This window comes from Schistocerca piceifrons, chromosome 2, assembly GCF_021461385.2.
Source record: "Schistocerca piceifrons isolate TAMUIC-IGC-003096 chromosome 2, iqSchPice1.1, whole genome shotgun sequence".
NCBI lineage: Eukaryota > Metazoa > Arthropoda > Insecta > Orthoptera > Acrididae > Schistocerca > Schistocerca piceifrons.
Genome location: NC_060139.1, coordinates 362,187,677 through 362,212,465, shown reverse-complemented (window position 1 = coordinate 362,212,465; position 24,789 = coordinate 362,187,677). Strand labels below are relative to the sequence as shown.

The 24,789-nt window shown below is 40.1% G+C and overlaps 1 protein-coding gene across 2 annotated transcripts in view; it reads right to left on the bottom strand.

Annotated features, from left to right (window-relative positions):
• The window catches only part of LOC124775020, a 106,530-nt gene that overhangs the window by 38,579 nt on the left and 43,162 nt on the right, over window positions 1–24,789 (bottom strand). For both annotated transcript variants that reach the window (XM_047249780.1, XM_047249781.1), the window contains exon 8: window positions 2,080–2,254. In XM_047249780.1, the coding sequence (XP_047105736.1) occupies window positions 2,080–2,254 (175 nt within the window). The remainder of the gene's footprint in view (window positions 1–2,079; window positions 2,255–24,789) is intronic.

The following is a 24,789-nucleotide window of genomic DNA, read 5'->3' as shown; positions in this document are numbered from 1 at the left end:
CTTCTTTTAGGCCATCGTCAACTGCAACTTCTCCTTGGTTTTGCCTTTGGGAAACCTCATATGTCTTCTGGAGAGAGATAATACACTGGTGCAGATTTTCCATGTGATTGTGAAGAACTGGATGCTATAGACTGTGCTTCTTCACTTTCATCATGTGATGGGTATCCCACATCAGTTACAGGTTTAATGTCTTTTTCAGGTGATACGTGTCTTTCCACGCTTTCATTTACAGGTCTATCAGTAACAGAGGATGGAAGAAAATCATTCTCATTGAACACATGGCAATCTAAAGCAACTATTCCTGTCTTTTTAAATCTGGCAATGATATTGACAGACGTCATTCCTTGGAATATGCTATCCCCACACAGAGAGCAACATTATAAACTGAATATGTTTCACCTGGATGAGACATCATTTGCAGCAGCATCATAAATTGTGTGGAAAGGTTTCATGACACTGACATCAAAAGGCTGCAGTTTATTGGTGCAATGAGGTGGATTGTCAGAATCATTATCCCATTCTCTTTGCACAGATCTATTGCCTCTATTGAGAGGTGGCTCTCATGATTATCCATCAGTAACAAAGTAACTTTTGAGCTGGCAGAGAACTTGATGAAGTGATGAACGACCTTCACAAAACATTCTGAGTTCATCCAGTCTCCTTTAACGGCAAGACCTACTGTGCCAGCAGGTGCTCCTAACATCATATGATCTTTAAAATTCACATGTAGAAATATCATGACAGGGGGTAGGCTGTTACTGAGAGCATTTATAATACAACATATCGTGACCAGTATTCCACATTCTGCACTGGTTGCCTTGTTAAGTTATTTCATAGCCTTTAAGGCCAAAATCTTCTGTGACTTCTACACCATTGTTGTTCCAGATTCATCAAGATTGAAAATACATGATCCATCAGCAAAATTTGGATGACATTTGCTTCTTCCAGTTTATCAAAGAATTTTGACACATTAAATTTATTAAAGCCTGTAGCTCTAGATAAGCTGCATCCTTCCGGGGTTTGAAGAGACAGTTGAGGGAATCTCTGTCGAAAACCTTTCATCCAGTTGATAGATGTTTTCTAACTTTCAGTCCAGGTTTTGGGTAAAACAATTTTATTTTTAATACCTAATTCATAAGCTGAGGTATGGCAGTCATTCATAGTAAGTCCATAAAACATTTTAAAACACACAACTAGATATTCACACAAACTAAGCTCCAATTCTTGTGGAAAAATGTGGTTCACTGAATAGTTGGGACACTTGTTTGAAGTGTTATCCTCACGATATTTCTTAACGTATTGACTAACTGTTTGAAAGGATAAGCCTTTCAGCTTAGATGCACTTCTGATGCTCATTTTTCTTTCGATCACCAGTGTGACAGCTTCCGTCATTGAAGATTCTGAAAACCTTCCTATTTCCTTATCAGTCTCCTTTCTTGTGGGCATTTCATAACCTAAAAGAAAAGTTTGCACACTAAAATCTACTGAAATCACTGTTTTATACAGCAAGCACGCATTGTCAGACACTATGAACAAGCACTGGGAACAGTCGGACATTTCTCACTGTACCCTCATTATTCATGTCTCACTGTTCCCAATTGCAAACTTTTTTCAAAATGGCTACAAACACATTCAGCTTAAAGCAACATTTCAGTAAAGGGGATTTATGTCTCTTGGAAAAACCATAGTTTTGAGTGACTAATGAAATGATTTGAAAATACCAATGGTCTACTCAGAAACCAGCTACGTAAATTTGGTAAAAAGATACTTTTCTTACCTCTGAGCACAAATATACCAACAATGAAATCACAACAAGAATGTCAAGTATGAAACATGGAAATCCATAGACTAAATAATAATGGTTACCACATTCACAGTAGGTAATAACAACTGAAACCAAAATTCTAGAGATAAAACTAATGTCTCACTGTTCCCGCTGTCTCACTGTTCCCACTCTTCTCCTACTCATAACAGCGCATAGTAAAAGAATTTACCTGTCTTTATCTCTCTCTAATAATTTTCTACAAGAATTAATTTATCAATAACACAATATGCTACAACAATAAAATCATTACTTACAATTCCAGAAGCTTCATCAAGAACTCTAATGCCAATTTCTAGTATTTCAATAACCACAAGTTTCTTTTTACAGTCTCTTTCTTTCAAGATGCGAGCAATTGCTGGCATTATCTGCTTTACATCGCCTTTGCTCCCTGTTTCAATAGCACCCACATACATTACAGGGATCCCAGGGCTGTCAAAGCAACAAATCATAAGAATAAATGCATTAGAAATTGTTATAGATAAAAGCAACATTTACAAAAGTAACCCAAGCATGGAAGATCAACATGATAATTACATATTACCCAAATTATGATGTAGCAGCAGATGAAAAGGCTGACAGCAGCACAGAATATCTGAAGAAAATATCATGGGCTTTTATTTAAGAGTCTTGTAGTTTTACTACGAATTTCAGCAATCCTCTGTGCATACATGCTTTTGAATTTGATTCATATGAGTGATACTCTTCTCAAAAGAGAGTGTGTTTAATGACTTTCAAAGATGAAACATACAATTTACGTGTATGTTTCCATTTTTTCTTTTAACAAATAGTGCTATTTATGAACTTTATGACACAATCAAACAACTAAGACATTTATGACCTAAAGTCATACAAATAATTAATTGATCACAGTCAGATAAGCTCACTGCACTCTTTAGCTGTGGTATTTAGCATCATGTTGTAGAAAACCCTGCCACCATGTATCTGCTGCAGTATCAGCTATTACACATTCTGAATTCTCAACTATAAGGCTCTGCATTACCATGACATATTGTGTTAACCATCTGCTAAAATCCAGAATCATCATTGTTAGCAAGATGAAAGTAACTGAACCCAGTGCTGAGAAGTTGCAAAGGTATTGAGAAACACGGAATTGTGAGGAGGAGAGGATGTAGGGGGTTCAGGGAATTACTTCACAGTCTAAATTCTGCTCTTTCTGTCATTTTCTAGAATTGTGTGCCAAGACAGGTTACAGAGCTGAAAGGACCCGTAATTTCTCAGAGAAGAGAACCAACTTTTGCAACTGAATGAGATGTCTAAGGATGTATTCATAAAAAATGGGTCACAAGTACCTAACAAATTGATAGCAGTATGCTAAGACAACATCCCCTACGCCATAATGTTGTCTCCACCACCCTATATTTTTTCAACAATGCTGCAGGGTGTTTAGTTTGTGGAGTATCTTCCTGGACATGCCAAAGTCCATATATTATTTTGAGAATTTGTTGACCTATAGTATGAATTATTATTTCACATCCTGCTATTAATCAACTGTCTCGCAACTTGCCAAGAAGACAGAGGGACAATGTATGATTACTGTGGTTAGCTGTTGCTCACTTACTGTGTGCCCATACATCACGGCAACATATTCCTGAAATTTGATGTCTGCAGCTACCTAAGCAGAAGGGTGTCAGAACTGACTGGGCAACAACTGTGGAATTAACCTTCAATAACACAGTTTATTTCCACAAAACACGACCACAGTTTGCTTCGATGGGCACTGAATACACACAGTATGTAATAACTACAAGTAAGACTGAATGAAGGCACATCATTAATATTCTCACACTCAAATTAGTAACTTACAAGTTCCAAGTTAACATTCACAATGATCACACCCACAAGTAAATAGCACACTATTTCTAAGTCTGAAGTAATTTCACTAGATCCAAATTCTAAATTCAAAACACCAAAGAAAAATGTCAGAAGTCTCAAAGTGGGCACACAAAACCATATAGGATAGCCCAACTGCTGCAAACTTTAAGTTCACAAACTGTACAATGTGCACTATTTGCTAGTTATTAAGATAATTTGCGATGTAAAGCTTCCAGATTCAATAATTATGTCAAAAACATATAAATCTATAAATGTAAAGAGGTATTAACAGAACTAATTATTAATCTTACCAGATTCTGTTACCTGTGTAGCTTTTGTATGACTTCTTCTTCAGAGCTACGGCATACACATACACTAACATTCAACTAAGCAGCTACATTGTTCTGGCTAATTACATTATGCCAGTACTGCAGCTTTACTGGGCACAGGGTTTCTCAGACCAGTCGAGCTGCAGTGACAGCACAATGTAGTCAGCTGGGACAGTGAAGTTATACAGTTGTAGGTGCATATATCAATGGATAGATAACACATCTACTCACCAAGTAGTGGCAGGGGAACACACACACACACACACACACACACACACACACACACAAAATGTTAACTTTTACAATTTTTTAGTGCCAGTGGCTCCTTCTTCTGGCAGAAGTGTTGAAGGGAAAGGGGTACAGTTCAGAAAAGTCATCCAGAACCGAAGGGATGAGAAGGAAAGACTCTTTCAGTTCAGAAAAGGTACCCAGAATCCTGCGTCAGGGGAAACTTACCGGAAGGGGTGGGAAGGTAAGACTCTTTCCTTCTCATCCAGTCCAGCACGTCTCCCCTGACCCAGGATTCTGGGTACATTTCCTGAACTGTACCCCTTTTCCAAAACTTCTCCAGTCCTTTTCCATCACCCCTCTTCCTTCCCCTTCAACTCCTCTGCCAGAAGAAGAAGCCACTGGCTCCGAAAGCTTGTCAAAGTTAAAAAATTTTGTGCGGGTGTTCTCCTGCCACTGCTTGGTGAGGAGATTGTTTTTTCTATCCATTTACATTATATTGTCAATAATTGATTATTTTCATAGTTGCATGTGTCTGCAATCTACAGCTCTGATGGAGAACTAACCAAAAGCTAGAAATGCTGTCATTCTTCTTTATGTGCCTGTTGACTATTCAGCATCTCATCTGCTCAGCAAGATGTTACCTTTACTCCTTAAATTATTTTTATTCCACCAAAGGCTATTTATTACCATATTTAATGACTAATCTCTACACCATTCTATAGCAAGTGAGGTGCATTATCCATTGACAACTTTCTGGTCCCAGTATCAAGGTTTGTTCATTAAATATTGATTGTCTAATCAATTAACTAATTATGTATTTCAAAAACAAGACTAGGTGAATAGCTCCTAAATTTGTCATCATATAAATTAATCCTTTACACCATAAACTGCTACTTGGAATTTCCTTTCCAATACTGTATTTGGGTATATCATAACTGAACTGGGACAGGTACTTAACATTCATATAAATTCTGGATAAAAGTCCTCAATCTTTCCTCTCCCGCATCCATGCCGGCTGTTCAAAGCATCCTCCTACAGGCCAACCACAAATTAGAACAGCATGCCACCCTCCACCTCAAAAAATTATCCAATCTCCTGGTTTCCCACCTCCGGAAAGGCAACTCACTCACCCTTCACAAGCTTTCCAGCAAACCTCAACCTCCTCTCATTGGACACAAACCCAGTCTCTCCCATCTACTCAATCTCCCACTTCCAGCTCCACTCCCTCCAAAACATCAAAATTCCAATCAACGCAATCTGGAACCACAACACCCCAATTCAGTAGTTAACCTTTCCTCCAAACCTCTCTCCCAATCCGAAACCTCTGTCCTATCCAAAGGCCTCACCTTCAGCCCCACTCCCAGATTCAACCAAACAGCCCTCGTCAAAGATTTACTGTCCTACACTCGTACTCTCTGCTGGAAATATCACTTTGCCACAAAGAAAAATGATCCTAATCCTACTCCTAATGATCCAACTCCCCAAGACACTATCCAAATTGAACCCTGCTTGGAACAGTTCCGTCCTCCGTCACAGCGGGACCCACCTCCTTTTCCTCAAAATCACCCTCTCCAAACCTTCCAGGAATTTCTGACTTCCAGCCTTGCTTCTCAATCCTTCTTAAAAAACCTTAATCCTACTCCCAACATCACCACTGCTGAAGCCCAAGCTATCCGTGATCTGAAGGCTGACCGATCCACTGTCATTCTTCCGGCGGACAAGGATTCCACGACCGTGGTACTTGATCGTCGGGAGTATGTGGCTGAGGGACTGCGTCAGCTTTCAGACAACACCACATACAAAGTTTGCCAAGGTAATCCCATTCCTGATGTCCAGGCGGAGCTTCAAGGAATCCTCAGAATCTTAGGCCCCCCTACAAAACCTTTCACCTGACTCCATCAACCTCCTGACCCCACCGACACCCCGCACCCCTACCTTCTTCCTAAAATTCACAAACCCAATCATCCCGGCCGCCCCATTGTAGCTGGTTACCAAGCCCCCACAGAACATATCTCTGCCTACGTAGATCAACACCTTCAACCCATTACATGCAGTCTCCCATCCTTCATCAAAGACACCAACCACTTTCTCGAACGCCTGGAATCCTTACCCAATCTATTACCCCCAGAAACCATCCTTATAACCATTGATGCCACTTCCTTATACACAAATATCCCGCACATCCAGGGCCTTGCTGCGATGGAGCACTTCCTTTCACGCCGATCACCTGCCACCCTACCTAAAACCTCTTTCCTCATTACCTTAGCCAGCTTCATCCTGACCCACAACTTCTTCACTTTTGAAGGCCAGACATACCAACAATTAAAGGGAACAGCCATGGATACCAGGATGGCCCCCTCGTACGCCAACCTATTCATGGGTCGCTTAGAGGAAGCCTTCTTGGTTACCCAGGCCTGCCAACCCAAAGTTTGGTACAGATTTATTGATGACATCTTCATGATCTGGACTCACAGTGAAGAAGAACTCCAGAATTTCCTCTCCAACCTCAAATCCTTTGGTTCCATCAGATTCACCTGGTCCTACTCCAAATCCCATGCCACTTTCCTTGACGTTGACCTCCATCTGTCCAATGGCCAGCTTCACACGTCCGTCCACATCAAACCCACCAACAAGCAACAGTACCTCCATTATGACAGCTGCCACCCATTCCACATCAAACGATCCCTTCCCTACAGCCTAGGTCTTTGTGGCAAACGAATCTGCTCCAGTCCGGAATCCCTGAACCATTACACCAACAACCTGAAAACAGCTTTCACATCCCGCAACTACCCTCCCGACCTGGTACAGAAGCAAATAACCAGAGCCACTTCCTCATCCCCTCAAGCCCAGAACCTCCCACAGAAGAACCACAAAAGTGCCCCACTTGTGACAGGATACTTTCCGGGACTGGATCAGACTCTGAATGTGGCTCTCCAGCAGGGATACGACTTCCTCAAATCCTGCCCTGAAATGAGATCCATCCTTCATGAAATCCTCCCCACTCCACCAAGAGTGTCTTTCCGCCATCCACCTAACCTTCGTAACCTCTTAGTTCATCCCTATGAAATCCCCAAACCACTTTCCTTACCCTCTGGCTCCTACCCCTGTAACCGCCCCCGGTGTAAAACCTGTCCAATGCACCCTCCCACCACCACCTACTCCAGTCCTGTAACCCGGAAGGTGTACACGATCAAAGGCAGAGCCACGTGTGAAAGCACCCACGTGATTTACCAACTGACCTGCCTACACTGTGAAGCTTTCTATGTGGGAATGACCAGCAACAAACTGTCCATTCGCATGAACGGACACAGGCAGACAGTTTTTGTTGGTAATGAGGATCACCCTGTGGCTAAACATGCCTTGGTGCACGGCCAGCACATCTTGGCACAGTGTTACACCGTCCGGGTGATCTGGATACTTCCCACTAACACCAACCTGTCAGAACTCCGGAGATGGGAACTTGCCCTTCAGTATATCCTCTCTTCTCGTTATCCGCCAGGCCTCAACCTCCGCTAATTTCAAGTTGCCGCTGCTCATACCTCACCTGTCTTTCAACAACATCTTTGCCTCTTTACTTCCGCCTCGACTGACATCTCTGCCCAAACTCTTTGCCTTTACAAATGTCTGCTTGTGTCTGTGTATGTGCGGATGTGTGTGTGTGTGTGTGTGTGTGTGTGTGTGTGTGTGTGTGTGTGTGTGTGCGCGCGAGTGTATACCTGTCCTTTTTTCCCCCTAAGGTAAGTCTTTCCGCTCACGGGATTGGAATGACTCCTTACCCTCTCCCTTAAAACCCACATCCTTTCGTCTTTCCCTCTCCTTCCCTCTTTCCTGATGAGGCAACAGTTTGTTGCGAAAGCTTGAATTTTGTGTTTATGTATGTGTTTCTTTGTTTTCCTATCGACCTGCCAGCGCTTTCGTATGGTAAGTCACATCATCTTTGTTTTTAAATATATTTTTCCCGTGTGGAATGTTTCCCTATTATATATATATATGGATTGGCTGGTCTTCTGGCACCGCTCTGGCTCCTAAATGGACACAAACATTGGCAGCTAGCTTACAAATGGTTAAGTCCACTGTACAGTGCTTGACATGACACATCACGAAAGTGGGTGACTACAGTATCTGTAGCACACCCAGTGATTTTGGAAAGAACATTTCAGTGGTGATGGAGACTGGTGACTGCTGAAATACTCTCTACTTTTTCATACAGTTGATGCTGGACAGCTCTGATAAAAGTTAAAAATTGTATCATACAATATACAGCTATACTTTTTTATTTTTATTAAAGACTAACAATTTCAGTCAGGAAAAGGTATTCAACTGTGTACTCCACAACTGCAATACCCTATGAAACTCTTCAAATATTCCATTCTTAGTACTGGTGCCAACGTGCAACAGTAACATCACTTAAACCATGAAACTAGCTTTACAAACTAGTGACGTAACTGTTACACATGATCAGTAGTAATAAGAATGGAATATTTTAATCTTTAAAAATCATTTATTTCTGGAACAGTCATATATAATTTCAACAAGATACAAGGGTCATCCACTAAGTTATGTTCCATTTCTATTTCTATCTGCGGCAGCGGTACAACCGCAGTTCCAAGCATGCGCAGCAGTTACTCTGACTCAAGGAGAAGACATGTACGCCATTTTCAGATCGCTGCTGCTGATGTGTACTTTGTAGTGCTTCTTTATAATGTCAGCCATAATTGAAAGTGCCGCTGCATGTGAAATCAGATCTGCGATTCATTTTCTAAATGCAAAAAAAAAAAAAAAAAAAAAAAAAAAAAAAAAAAAAAAAAAAAAAAAAAAAAAAAAAAAAAAAATTAAACCATGCTGTGTTCGGCCATGATTTACCCATTCCTTCCAACGTCATTGAATAGTCACATCGCAATTTGCCGATTACTCCAACTGGTTTCTTTGAGCCCAACCACATGCCCTAACCGCATGCCCTCTCTCAAATACTGACATCTGCTTATGTTGTTCATCCACGTGTCTGCGAGGCGTAGTTACTCTACAACTAAGTACACAGAATGAAACAATTTCACACATCCTTCTTCCCACTTTTACTTTAGTCCCTAGAAATACACTATTCCACATTGGTGCCGGGTCAGCATGGTTATGTACGGATTGGGCATTGTCCTTGCTGTCTGCCCCCCAGACAGAATACGTGTACCCCAACTATCTGCTGCGTGAAGGGTTCTTCGTGTGGAAACAAGCGACACTTTTTACAAATATCTGCAAAGCATGCAATTGACACAAAGACTTGGGTACCAGCCCGGTATTCACCAAGTGGGATGTTGGAAACCAACTAAAAATCATATTCATGCTGCCCAGCACACCAACACTTGTTGTTTGATCTGGAGCTGATGCATCTCTCTGTCCCAGAAGTGGTACTTTAATATGTATGTCTATCAGGGTGAGTCCCACAGAGGTAAATTCTTAGACATAAAACCTAGCCGCTGACCAGCTGCCACAAAGATTTTGTCCAGCTCATTCACATATGTGATCAACAAATCCCTGCCTATCAGGATTCTGAATCTGGTCATTTGCACGATCTGCCAACACTGTGTGATGCAGAAGTGTCAGGTTGAAGTGTTATCTTCCGCTTGAGCTGTTACAATGTTGTATTTTCCCATGGTCTAGCTGCAAACATCATGGTTTAAGTTCACTCAGTCCTTAATTTTTCAACTGCATTTTGGCTGGCTGTTAAAGGTCTCAGTCTGATAAAACCTCAAAGATAATTTGCTTCACTTTCTAATCCACAATTAATAGCAAAATCTTCCATGAAAGAGCTGAAGGCTATTTACGTTCAAGAGTTCCTGCACTTTACAGTGGCCACTAGCCAATCAGCACTGGCTGTTTGCCACTGACAGCCATTCGACCTGGTGAATGTGAGTGGCACACCTTGGACATGTTTCTGCTCTCACAATAGTAAGCATAAAATTATTACTTATTGCAATTTGATTTTCCATGCGAAGTAACTTCGATAAACTAAGTGAACACCATATAGTTATACAGGGTGTTACAAAAAGGTATGGCCAAGCTTTCAGGAAACATTCCTCACACACAAATAAAGAAACGATGTTATGCGGACATGTGTCCGGAAACGCTTAATTTCCATGTTAGAGCTCATTTTAGCTTCGTCAGTATGTACTGTACTTCCTCGATTTACCGCCAGTTGGCCCAATTGAAGGAAGGTAATGTTGACTTCGGTGCAATCTCGTTATCAACACAGATTTTCTGTGAACGTTTGGGCAGGCGTTGTTGGTGATGTCTTGATTGGGCCCCATGTTCTTCCACCTACGCTCAATGGGGCACGTTATCATGATTTCATACGGGATACTCTACCTGTGCTGTTAGAACATGTGCCTTTACAAGTACGACACAACATGTGGTTCATGCACGATGGAGATCCTGCACATTTGAGTCGAAGTGTTCATATGCTTCTGAACAACAGATTCGGTGACCGATGGATTGCTAGAGGCGGACCAGTTCCATGGCCTCCACGCTCTCGTGACCTCAACCCTCTTGACTTTCATTTATGGGGGCATTTGAAAGCTCTTGTCTACGCAACCCCGGTACCAAATGTAGAGACTCTTCGTGCTCGTATTGTGGACGGCTGTGATACAGTACGCCATTCTCCAGGGCTGCATCAGTGCATCAGGGATTCCAAGCGACAGAGGGTGGGTGCATGTATCCTCGCTAACGGAAGACATTTTGAACATTTCCCGTAACAAAGTATTTGAAGTCACGTTGGTACGTTCTGTTGCTGTGTGTTTCCATTCCATGATTTGTGTTTCCATTCCATGATTAATGTGATTTGAAGAGAAGTAATAAAATGAGCTCTAACATGGAAAGTAAGCATTTCCGGACACATGTCCAAAAAACATATTTTCTTTCTTTGTGTGTGAGGAATGTTTCCTGAAAGTTTGTCCGTACCTTTTTGTAACACCCTGTATAACATGTGTATATTGCTCTGAGTGTATTTATCAACTGTCATCTTCTTATCTGAAGTTCTGGTGTTTCTCTTGCAAGTTAAGAATTGGATTTTGTAAACTTGAATGTTATGAATATTGTTGTAATGTTACAGAATAAAGTTGCAAGTGGAAAAAGCTAACATCTGCAACATATTGTTCGCTTTGTGGGTGAAGTTAGCAGAGACAGCTCGAAACATTTGTTTTGTGTGTGGGGTGACTGCTATCACATAAATCATGTCAGAAAAGGATTTTCTTGTTTCAGGGAAGTTCATTCCGGAATGACTGATTCTCCACTTTCAGGAAGTCTTGATTTTTGATGAACTGCAATCATTTAACCTTCATGTGACACTTGCATTCAACAGCCAAGGTTCAGAAGTCAAGCATAAGAGTACTGCATGCTCATGAACCATGGACCTTGCCGTTGATGGGGAGGCTTGCGTGCCTCAACGATACAGATAGCCGTACCATAGGTGCAACCACAACGGAGGGGTATCTGTTTAGAGGCCAGACAAACGTGTGGTTCCTGAAGAGGGGCAGCAGCCTTTTCAGTAGTTGCAGGGGCAACAGTCTGGATGATTGACTGATCTGGCCTTGTAACACTAACCAAAATCGCGTTGCTGTTCTGGTACTGCGAACGGCTGAAAGCAAGTGGAAACTACAGCCGTAATTTTTCCTAAGGGCATGCGGCTTTACTGTATGATTAAATGATGATGGCGTCCTCTTGGGTAAAATATTCCGGAGGTAAAATAGTCCCCCATTCGGATCTCCGGGTGGGGACTACTCAAGAGCATGTTGTAATCAGGAGAAAGAAAACTGGCGTTCTACGGATCGGAGCGTGGAATGTCAGATCCCTTAATCAGGCAGGTAGGTTAGAAAATTTAAAAAGGGAAATGGATAGGTTAAAGTTAGATATAGTGGGAATTAGTGAATTTCGGTGGCAGGAGGAACAAGACTTTTGGTCAGGTGATTACAGGGTTATAAATACAAAATCAAATAGGGGTAATGCAGGAGTAGGTTAATAATGAACAAAAAATAGGAGTGCGGGTAAGCTACTACAAACAGCATAGTGAACGCATAATTGTGGTCAAGATAGACATGAAGCCTACGCCTACTATAGTAGTACAAGTTTATATACCAACTAACTCTGCAGATGATGACGAAATTGATGAAATGTATGATGAGATAAAATAAATTATTCAGGTAATGAAGGGAGACGAAAATTTAATTGTCATGGGTGACTGGAACTCGACAGTAGGAAAAGGAAGAGAAGGAAACGTAGTAGGTGAATATGGATTGGGGCTAAGAAATGAAAGAAGAAGCCGCCTGGTAGAATTTTGCACAGAGCATAACTTAATCATAGCTAGCAATTGGTTCAAGAATCATGAAAGAAGGTTGTATACATGGAAGAACCCTGGAGATACTAGAAGGTTTCAGATAGATTATATAATTGTAAGACAGAGATTTAGGAACCAGATTTTAAATTGTAAGATATTTCCAGGGGAAGATGTGGACTCTGGCCACAATCTATTAGTTATGAACTGTAGATTAAAACTGAAGAAACTGCAAAAAGGTGGGAATTTAAGGAGATGGGACCTGAATAAACTGAAAGAACCACAGGTTGTAGAGAGTTTCATGAAGAGCATAAGGGAACAATTGACAGGAATGGGGGAAAGAAATACAGGAGAAGAAGAATGGATAGCTTTGAGGAATGAAATAGTGAAGGCAGCAGAGGATCAAGTAGGTAAAAAGACGAGGGCTAGTAGGAATCCTTGGGTAACAGAAGAGATACTGAATGTAATTGATGAAAGGAGAAAATACAAAAATGCAGTAAGTGCAGCAGCCAAAAAGGAATACAAACGTCTCAAAAATGATATCGACAGGAAGTGCAGAATGGCTAAGCAGGGGTGGCTAGAGGACAAATGTAAGGATGTAGAGGCTTATCTCACGAGGGTAAGATAGATACTGCCTACAGGAAAATTAAAGAGACCTTTGGAGAAAAGAGAACCACTTGCATGAATATCAAGAACTCAGTTGGAAACCCAGTTCTAAGGAAAGAAGGGAAAGCAGAAAGGTGGAAGGAGTATATAGAGGGTTTATACAAGGGCGACGTTCTTGAGGACAATATTATGGAAATGGAAGAGGAAGTAGATGAAGATGAAATGGGAGATACCATACTGCGTAAAGAGTCTGACAGAGCACTGAAAGACCTAAGTCAAAACAAGGCCCCGGGAGTAGACAACATTCCATTAGAACTACTGACAGCCTTGGGAGAGCCAGTCCTGACAAAACTCTACCATCTGGTGAGGAAGATGTATAAGACAGGCGAAATTCCTTCCGACTTCAAGAAGAACATAATAATTCCAATTCCAAAGAAAGCAGTTGTTGACAGATGTGAAAATTACCGAACTATCAGTTTAATAAGTCACAACTACAAAACGCTACCGCAAATTCTTTACAGACGAATAGAAAAACTGGTAGAAGCCGACCTCGGGAAATGTCATTTTGGATTCCGTAGAAATGTTGGAACACCTGAGGCAATACTGACCCTACGACTTATCTTAGAACAAAGATTAAGGAAAGGCAAACCTACGTTTCTAGCATTTGTAGACTCAGAGAAAGCTTTTGACAATGTTGACTGGAATACTCTCTTTCAAATTCTGATGGTGGCAGGGGTAAAACACAGGGAGCGAAAGGCTATTTACAATTTGTACAGAAAAAAGATGGCAGTTATAAGAGTCGACGGACATGAAAGGGAAGCAGTGGTTGGGAAGGGAGTGAGACAGGGTTGTAGCCTATCCCCGATGTTATTCAATCTGTATATTGAGCAAGCAATAAAGGAAACAAAAGAAAAGTTCGGAGTAGGTATTAAAATCCACGGAGAAGAAATAAAAACTTTGAGGTTCGCCGATGACATTGTAATTCTGTCAGAGACACCAAAGGACTTGGAAGAGTAGTTGAATGGAATGGATAACATCTTGAAAGGAAGGTATAAGATGAACATGAACAAAAGCAAAACGAGGATAATGGAATGTAGTCGAATTAAGTCGGGTGATGCTGAGGGAATTAGATTAGGAAATGAGACACTTAAAGTAGTAAAGGAGTTTTGCTATTTGGGGGGCATGATGGTCCAAGTAGAGAGGATATAAAATGTAGACTGGCAATGTCGAGGAAAGCGTTTCTAAAGAAGAAAAATTTGTTAACATCGAGTATAGATTTAAATGTCAGGAAGTCGTTTCTGAAAGTATTTGTATGGAGTGTAGCCATGTATGGAAGTGAAATGTGGATGATAAATAGCTTAGACAAGAAGAGAATAGAAGTTTTCAAAACGTGGTGCTATAGAAGAATGCTAAAGATTAGATGGGTAGATCACATAACTAATGAGGAGGTATTGACTAGAATTGGGGAGAAGAGGAGTTTGTGGCACAACTTGGCTAGAAGAAGGAATCGGTTGCTGGGACATGTTCTGAGACATCGAGGGATCACCAATTTAGTATTGGAAGGCAGTGTAGAGGGTACAAATCGTAGAGGGAGACCAAGAGATGAATACACTAAGCAGATTCAGAAGGATGTAGGCTGCAGTAGGTACTGGGAGATGAAGAAGCTTGCATAGGATAGAGTAGCATGAAGAGCTGCATCAAACCAGTCTCAAGACTGAAGACCGCAACAACAACATGCTCTAATTCGCAGCAAAACAAAAATCAAAGGATTAACTATTACTGGATTTTTGTTTGAACATCATCAGTTCGCCCACTGAAAATTCCTATGTAATATTGTTACTGGTGACAAGTTACCATGCCTTTATGTTAACTTCTTAACAAGAAATTAACATCTGAAAACAAAAAACATCTCCTCAAGGAAAGTGCAATGTGAACAAATAACACATGTGTTTTGCACCTTCTTGCACAAAAAGGGCGCTCTGCACTACAACTCCTCCCCAGGGATACATCCATTGGAACTGCTGTTGCTGCCCACAACTGATACACTTTTCGGTCACAATGTAACAGAAACGACCAACAAAACTGCATTAAGTGTTGCTGCCACATAACAACACCCTCTACTTACTTTAGTAACAAAACCATTGAGGAGTTTGTTTGGGAAGTCATCCTTCACGTACTTATTCTTCTGATCCTGTGCCCTTAAATGTTTACCTTTTCCTGTTCCTGACCAAACAACCACAAGGAAAATTCCTTCCTGGACAAAACTGTACCTAAAACCTGGTTTGACAACCTCTTTAACTCCAAACAAACAGGTTCCTACAATTGTGGAATCAGAAAACTATGTGTGCATCACCATATTGTTTTAGATAATGTTAGAGGATATATTGTAGATGAGTAATTTCTCTCATAAGTTTACTGTTGTGTTCAATAAACTAAGGGAAAAACACTACTAAAATATGCACTTTACTAATACAAATGGATTACAATTACCTCGATAACCTTGCGACAGAAGTCTATTTTAATATATACAACTCAAGAAAACCTAAATTAGTAAAATATTATGCGCTTTGAGTTTCAAAACAGCCTCTGGTGAAAGTCTGTTCTGTGCTTTACTCAAGTAGTATGGAAATGAGACAGTTGCTATCAATGCATAAAGAAACCCAGTTAATAAATTACTCAGTGTGACTAAAACTATGTATTCAAAAAAACCAAAAATTAAGTAGGAAGAAGTAGCCTCCACTGCCTTCATCCTTCTACTAAACCCAAGGTGAACAATATGTCACAAATGTTTGCTTTTACCACTTGCAACTTTTAGATTCAAGTGTAAAAAAATCCACCTCTTAACTGCAAAACAAATTACAAAATGACAAGTGTTAAATACAGTCATAGAATCCTACCTTGACCTGCACATGTTACGTAAATGTATTGTGTATGCTCGGTTTATTGAAGTTATTTTGTGGGAAAAAAAAAATCAATTCAATGCTTACCAATGTGAGAGGAGAAATGCGTCCAAGGCACAACATCCTGCATTCGCCCGGATGGATGACAGCCAGTGCCAAGAGGAAACTCTTGACTGTGTATCTACACTGTGTGGCATTTTCCGCTGGATCACAATCAGGTATAGCATTGTAACAGCTCGAATAGAAGACAACACTTTCACCAGACACTTTCACATTCCACAGTGTTACTAGGTTGCGCAGATGGCTGGACTAAGAATCTGAGGGGTGGCCAGTTTTATTGACCGCTTACATGAATTACTCAGACTGTCTTTGAGGTGGCCAGGTTTTATGTCAAAGAGTGTAAATGCCCAACAAATCTCTTCAGGAAAAACATCCTTGCTGAAATTCAGTGTGTTGTACAGTTCTGTTAGAATATGGTAATACTGAACATTTTTTGCATTTTGTATCAGAGTGAGAAGTAGAGAACCCCAGATATATAGTCTTGCTCCTGAGATTACTCATGGATGTAAGCATTCCAGCTGTACACTGTAGAGCTTTACCTAAATGGGATTGTGAAATCTTTCCAAATGAGCTAACTTTTCTTATCTTTCATAACATTTGTTTTAACTTTTAGTTATGTGAGCATTATTTTCCAAGGATCTTTCTTGTATGTTGGATCTGAACACTGCCCAACCAACCACTTGAGCTGTAGGTTGTGTCTTTGTGTGATACAGTAGGAGCCACTTGGGGAAATAAAGGCCAATCAAGAGTGAGCCCCACTGCACAAGTCTAACAGAACTGAAGTCTGACCAATAGCTTAGATGTTACCTGTTAAAGATGTTTCGCATGAACAGCCATCGAGCTCACTGGCACACAGAACACCTTGAGGTTGATGATTTTTATAGATATTTGCATTATTCATACCATCAATGCAGCTAAACCAATATCCTTGTTCACTTTTGAGGATAACTTTCCACCATTGGGCCACAAATTAGTTGGTTGGTTGATTTGTGGGAGGCACCAAAACATGTCTTAATTTTGAGGTTGTAGAAGACTAGTGGCATTAACAGTCCCTCAGTCTGGCAATTCTGAATTCATTGCATCCGTTCACAGACCACTCTGTCCAAATTTACTAAGGTGCATAACCCACAGAAACATGTGGCTTATAGAGTGTGACAAATGCAGTGAGCATTATCTACCCCTCCACCCTCCTTCCTTTACCGTTTTGCTAGCGCATATAATGAGATGTACAGGATGAGATGTTGTTGTTGTTGTTGTTGTTGTGGTCTTCAGTCCTGAGACTGGGTTGATGCAGCTCTCCATGCTACTCTATCCTGTGCAAACTTCTTCATCTCCCAGTACCTACTGCAGCCTACATCCTTCTGAATCTGCTTAGTGTATTCATCTCTTGGTCTCCCTCTACGATTTTTACCCTCCACGCTGCCTTCCAATTCTAAATTGGTGATCCCTCGATGTCTCAGAACATGTCCCACCAACCGATCCCTTCTTCTAGCCAAGTTGTGCCACAAACTCCTCTTCTCCCCAATTCTAGTCCATATCTCCTCATTAGTTATGTGATCTATCCATCTAATCTTCATCATTCTTCTGTAGCACCACATTTTGAAAGCTTCTATTCTCTTCTTGTCTAAGCTATTTACTGTCAACGTTTCACTTCCATACATGGCTACACTCCATACAAATACTCTCAGAAACGACTTCCTGACATTTAAATCTATACTCGATGTTAACAAATTTTTCTTCTTCAGAAACGCTTTCCTCACCATTGCCAGTCTACATTTTATATCCTCTCTACTTCAACCATCATCAGTTCTTTTGCCCCCCAAATAGCAAAATTCCTTTACTACTTTAAGCATCTCATTTCCTAATCTAATTCCCTCAGCATCACCTGACTTAATTCGACTACATTCCATTATCCTCGTTGTGCTTTTGTTGATGTTCATATTGTACCCTCCTTTCAAGACACTGTCCATTCTGTTCAACTGCTCTTCCAAGTCCTTTGCTGTCTCTGACAGAATTACAATGTCATCAGTGAACCTCAAAGTTTTTATTTCTTCTCCATGGATTTTAATACCTACTCCGAACTTTTCTTTTGTTTCCTTTATTGCTTGCTCAATATACAGATTGAATAACATCGGGGATAGGCTACAACCCTGTCTCGCTCCCTTCCCAACCACTGCTTCCCTTTATGCCCCTTGACTCTCATAACTGCCATCTGCTTTCTGTACAAATTGTAAATAGCCTTTCGCTCGCTGTATTTTACCCCTGACACCATCAGAATTTGAAAGAGAGTATTCCAATCAACATTGTCAAAAGCTTTCTCTAAGTCTACAAATGCTAGAAACGTAGGTTTGCCTTTCCTTAATCTTTCTTCTACGATAAGTCGCAGGGTCAGTATTGCCTCACGTGTTCCAACATTTCTACGGAATTCAAACTGATATTCCCCGAGGTCGGCTTCTACCAGTTTTTCCATTCATCTGTAAAAAATTCGCGTAAGTATTTTGCAGCTGAGACTTATTAAACTGATAGTTCCGTAATTTTCACATCTGTCAACAACTGCTCTCTTTGGGATTGGAATTATTATATTCTTCTTGAAGTCTGAAGGTATTACGCCTGTCTCATACATCTTACTCACCAGATGGTAGAGTTTTGTCAGGACTGACTCTCCCAAGACTGTCAGTAGTTCTAATGGAATGTTGTCTACTCCTGGGGCCTTTTTTCGACTCAGGTCTTTCAGTGCTCTGTCAAACTATTCATTCAATATCATATCTCCCATATCATCTTCATCTACATCCTCTTCCATTTCCATAATATTGTCCTCAAGAACGTTGCCCTTGTATAGACCCTCTATATACTCCTTCCACCTTTCTGCTTTCCCTTCTTTGCTTAGAACTGGGTTTCCATCAAAGCTCTTGATATTCATGCAAGTGGTTCTCCTTTCTCCAACGGTCTCTTTAATTTTCCTGTAGGCAGTATCTATCTTACCCTCGTGAGATAAGCCTCTACATCCTTACATTTGTCCTCTAGCCATCCCTGCTTAGCCATTCTGCAGTTCCTGTCGATATCATTTTTGAGACATTTGTATTCCTTTTTGCCTGCTTCATTTACTGCATTTTTATATTTTCTCCTTTCATCAATTAAATTCAGTATCTCTTCTGTTACCCAAGGGTTTCTACTAGCCCTCGTCTTTTTACCTATTTGATCCTCTGTTGCCTTCATCCCTCAAAGCTTCCCATTCTTCTTCTACTGTATTTCTTTCCCCCATTCCTGTCAATTGTTCCCTTATGCTCTCCCTGAAACTCCGTACAACCTCTGGTTCTTTCAGTTTATCCAGGTCCCATCTCCTTAAATTCCCACATTTTTGCTGTTTCTTCGGTTTTAATCTACAGTTCATAACCCTTAGATTGTCGCCAGAGTCCACATCTGCCCCTGCAAATGTCTTACAATTTAAAACCTGGTTCCTTAATCTCTGTCTTACCATAATATAATCTATCTGATACCTTTTAGTATCTGCAGGGTTCTTCCATGTATACAACCTTCTTTCATGATTCTTAAACCATGTGTTAGCTATGATTAAGTTATGCTCTGTGCAAAATTCTACCAGGCGGCTTCCTCTTTCATTTCTTAGCCCCAATCCATATTCACCTACTATGTTTCCTTCTCTCCCTTTTCCTACTCTTGAATTCCAGTCATCCATGACTATTAAATTTTCATCTCCCTTCACTACCTGAATAATTTCTTTTATCTCATCATACATTTCATCAATTTTTTCATCATCTGCAGAGCTAGTTGGCATATAAACTTGTATTACCATAGTAGGCATGGGCTTCGTGTCTATCTTGGCCACAATAATGCATTCACTATGCTGTTTGTAGTAGCTTACCCGTACTCCTATTTTTTTATTCATTATTAAACTTACTCCTGCATTACCCCTATTTGATTTTGTATTTATAACCCTGTAATCACCTGACCAAAAGTCTTGTTCCTCCTGCCACTGAACTTCACTAATTCCCATTATATCTGACTTCAGCCTATGCATTTCCCTTTTTAATTTTTCTAACCTACCTGCCTGATTAAGGGATCTGACATTCCACACTCCGATCCGTAGAACACCAGTTTTCTTTCTCCTGATAACAACGTCCTCTTGAGTAGTCCCCGCCCGGAGATCCGAATGGGGGACTATTTTACCTCCGGAATATTATACCCAAGAGGACACCATCATCATTTAATCATACAGTAAAGCTGCACGCCCTCGGGAAAAATTACGGTTGTAGTTTCCCCTTGCTTTCAGCCGTTCGCAGTACCAGAACAGCAACGCGATTTTGGTTAGTGTTACAAGGCCAGATCAGTCAGTCATCCAGACTGTTGCCCCTGAAAAGGCTGCTGCCCCTCTTCAGGAACCACACGTTTGTCTGGCCTCTCAACAGATACCCCTCCGTTGTGGTTGCACCTACGGTACAGCTATCTCTATCGTTGAGGCACGCAAGCCTCCCCACCAATGGCAAGGTCCATGCTAACAGAGGATGTCAATCAAAAAACATCCCCAATCATTTGTTACTCTGGCGTTCAATCCTTGTTAATATCCCAGGACACATTCACTTTGTTCCAGGCCTATTAGTTTAGCATACATGTTGGTAATGCAGCATTTGTTGAACTAGGCATGAAATGTGGTATAGCAGTGTACTTTGGGCTATGAAAAAAGCTACTGGAAATATCAAAAAGGACAGTTGCATCACTGAATTGTACCACGAACACATTATACAGTAGTTCCATCTGTGACTTGTAGTGTCTTCACAATATATCATGAAACCTAATTGGTATGTAACTTCAACAGTTCATGATGGCAATTCAATATATAGCAAACATGGTCTTTCGACACTTTCTTCTGTAAGTGGAAAAGGGTCACATCACAATTATTAGAATAAATGGCATACATCACACACAGGTGTGCTACGGTGGTGATGTCACCACTGACCCTCTCGTATTTCACACCACATAGAAATTTACAGGTATAGTGTGTACAATGTGTTTCACTCCTATACAATTATCATGAATGTCATTGGGATTTTTGATATTAAAGTATATTATTATTATTCTTTCTTTTCTCAGACGTTATGTCTGGTCAAAAATGGAAAGTGACGCGGACCTTGATCAAGCGTGACTTCCTTTTAACTGTACGGTATATGTTACATTGCATTTAGGAACTTTCGGGTAATTGAACATGTATCAATAATTACAGATTTCTGTAGTTGTATATATAAGTTTGGATGTAGCTGTATTGCGTTGATGTACTGGTGGATATTGTGTGGTATGACTCCTGTAGTTGACAGTATAATTGGTATAATGTCAACTTTATCCTGATGCCACATGTCCTTGACTTCCTCAGCCAGTTGGATGTATTTTTCAATTTTTTCTCCTGTTTTCTTTTGTATATTTGTTGTATTGGGTATGGATATTTCCATTAGTTGTGTTAATTTCTTTATTTTATTGGTGAGTATGATGTCAGGTTTGTTATGTGGTGTTGTTTTATCTGTTATAATGGTTCTGTTCCAGTATAATTTATATTCATCATTCTCCAGTACATTTTGTGGTGCATACCTGTATGTGGGAATGTGTTGTTTTATAAGTTTATGTTGTAAGGCAAGCTGTTGATGTATTATTTTTTCTACATTGTCATGTCTTCTGGGGTATTCTGTATTTCCTAGTGTTGTACATCCGCTTGAGATGTGGTCTACTGTTTCTATTTGTTGTTTGCAAAGTCTGCATTTATCTGTTGTGATATTGGGATCTCTAATAATATGCTTGATGTAATATCTAGTGTTTATTGTTTGATCCTGTATTGCAATCATGAATCCTTCCGTCTCACTGTATATATTGTCTTTTCTTAGCCATGTGTTGGATGCGTCTTGATCGATGTGTGGCTGTGTTAGATGATACGGGTGCTTGCCATGTAGTATTTTCTTTTTCCAATTTACTTTCTTCGAACCTGTTGATGTTATGTGATCTAAAGGGTTGTAGAAGTGGTTATGAAATTGCAGTGGTGTAGCCGATGTATTTATATGAGTGATTGCTTTGTGTATTTTGCTGGTTTCTGCTCGTTCTAGAAAGAATTTTCTTAAATTGTCTACCTGTCCATAATGTAGGTTTTTTATGTCGAAAAATCCCCTTCCTCCTTCCTTTCTGATTAATGTGAATCTTTCTGTTGCTGAATGAATGTATGTGATGTATTCTATATTTGTGGCATTGTGATCGTGTAAGTGTACTTAGTGCTTCTAGGTCTGTGTTACTCCATTTCACTACTCCAAACGAGTAGGTCAATATTGGTATAGCATAAGTATTTATAGCTTTTGTCTTGTTTCTTGCTGTCAATTCTGTTTTCAGTATTTTTGTTAGTCTTTGTGTATATTTTTCTTTTAGTTCTTCTTTAATATTTGTATTATCTATTCCTATTTCTTATTATTATTATTATTCCTATTTATATTATTATTATTATTATTATTATTATTATTATTATTAGCCACAAAGCTCCCAGAGTGGAAGATGCTAAGTAAAGATGTTTCATTGTCCATTCTTCTTGTTCTTCTGGTTCTTTTTATTTGCCCACTAGTTTTTCATTGTTTGTGAGAATTTAGCTCTTCTTTCTTCACTCCATTTTGTTCTGGTTCTTCGGGCTTTTCTCTCTGATTTAAGCTCCCATTTTTCAACTTTTATTCTAAAATTGTTCCTTGTGTCTATTTCCTCTTTGGTGATTTTGGCTAATTTCAAGTCTTTTTTAACACTTTGGATCCATTCTCCTCCATTAGCAAGGGAATCTATGGTTTTTTTTTTTTTTTTTTTTTTTTTTTTTTTTTTTTTTTTTTTTTTTTTTTTTTTTTTTTTCCCCCCCCCCAGGAAGCCTCATTATGTGGCCATATAATTTGAGGCGTCTTTTCCTTATGTCTGTCCCTATATTAGAATATTCTTCAAGTTTGGACATTTTCTATAGTCTGTATCCATTCTTAGCCCACCTTGGTCCCAAAATTTTCCTAATTATTTTTCTTTCTTCTTTCTTTAGTATCAGTTTTCCTGTTTAGTGCCAAGGTTTTGCTGGCATATAACACTGATGGTTTAGTTACTGTTTTGTAATGTCTAATTTTGGCATTTAAAGATAATCATTTTTGACTATGGAGGCTTTGTACTAATCCTTTTTGTAGTCTTTCTTGTTGCGCATATTTTTCAGAGATAATAATAATAATTTATAAAATTTTGTTCTATATTAATGTTTGTTTAGTACACACACTACATTTTAAAATGAGAAGTATCCAGAAGACACGGATGGATGTCAATGTACTTTTGTAGAAGTACATACGGTCAGGAGGTATTTAAGTGATTTAGAGTTTCAATCATCTGTGAAAGGTAGGGTGGACACCTAACTGCATTAATGTCATTCATGTTTAGAGTTGTTATGAGGACTGATATGATATACAAGGGGCATGAACAGTGTCAGATGTTGAGTGATCACTGTTAAGGACATGGAGATGTTGTGTACTCATGTAACAAAACACTATCAGCATTTGAAAGGGGCCTCATTCTAGGTCTCAATTTGACCAGCTGCTTGAACTGTGCAATATCCAGGTTTGTGGGGTATTCAGATGTGACTGCATGGGAATCTTGAGGCCAGGCATACTCACTGTCAAGGTCCCAGTCAACCACATCTAACCACCACAAGGGAGAATAGCCAAACTGTGCACCAAGCACGTATTAACCCTTTCACATCTTCGCCTGCCATATACGAACAAGTAATGGACTCCCTGCAGCATTCTCTCATCCAACATCATTCGTCAGGCACTTTCAGCAGCTGGACTAAGGAGTTACCATCCATACATAGGCTGCCGTTAACACCACAACACAAATGGCTGCATCTGGAGTGGTGCCAGGACTGGGAAGCACGGACTGCTGATGAATAGTGTTACATTGTGTTCAGTGATGGATCGCCGTTCTCCACTACCCTGGATGATCATCATCGGTGAGTATGGCAGTGACATGGGGAGAGGTCCCATTCTTACAATGTTCTGGCAAGACACAGTGGTGTTATTCCTGGTGTCATAGAGTGGGGAACTACTGGGTATGACTTCAGCTCATAGCTGGCAGTGACTGTGGGACCTCTGACAGCACATCAGTATATAATGGGCATCCTGTGTCCTCAAGTGTTAGCTCTCATGTGAAACTATCGTGGTGCCATTTTTCAACAGGATAATGGTCGTCCACATATGAAACATGCCTCTGTAACTGTCTACATGATGGTGAGGTATTCCTGTAGCCAGTGAGATCCCCAGATATGTTCTTGATAGAGCAGGCACAGGTCCAACATGGATGTCAACTCTGTCCCAGAGACAGGAATATCAAGGACCATTTACAATAGTTGTGAGCCATACTGCCCCTGGAGAGGATACATTGGCTTTATCGGACCCTTACCAACCAAATCAGTGCCTGCATTTAGGACAAAGGGGACGTGACATCATATTGGAAATGGGATCATACAGCCAAGTTCTTTGTAAATTTGACTCAGTTTTGTAATCACTGAAATACCATCACACATCCTCTCAACCCATGAATTTTCATTTCATTGCCTCTTCCACTTCTGAGTACTTCACATTTCTTGTTGGCAATTATATAAAATATTTTTTTCTAAAATTTATCTCTATTATTTTT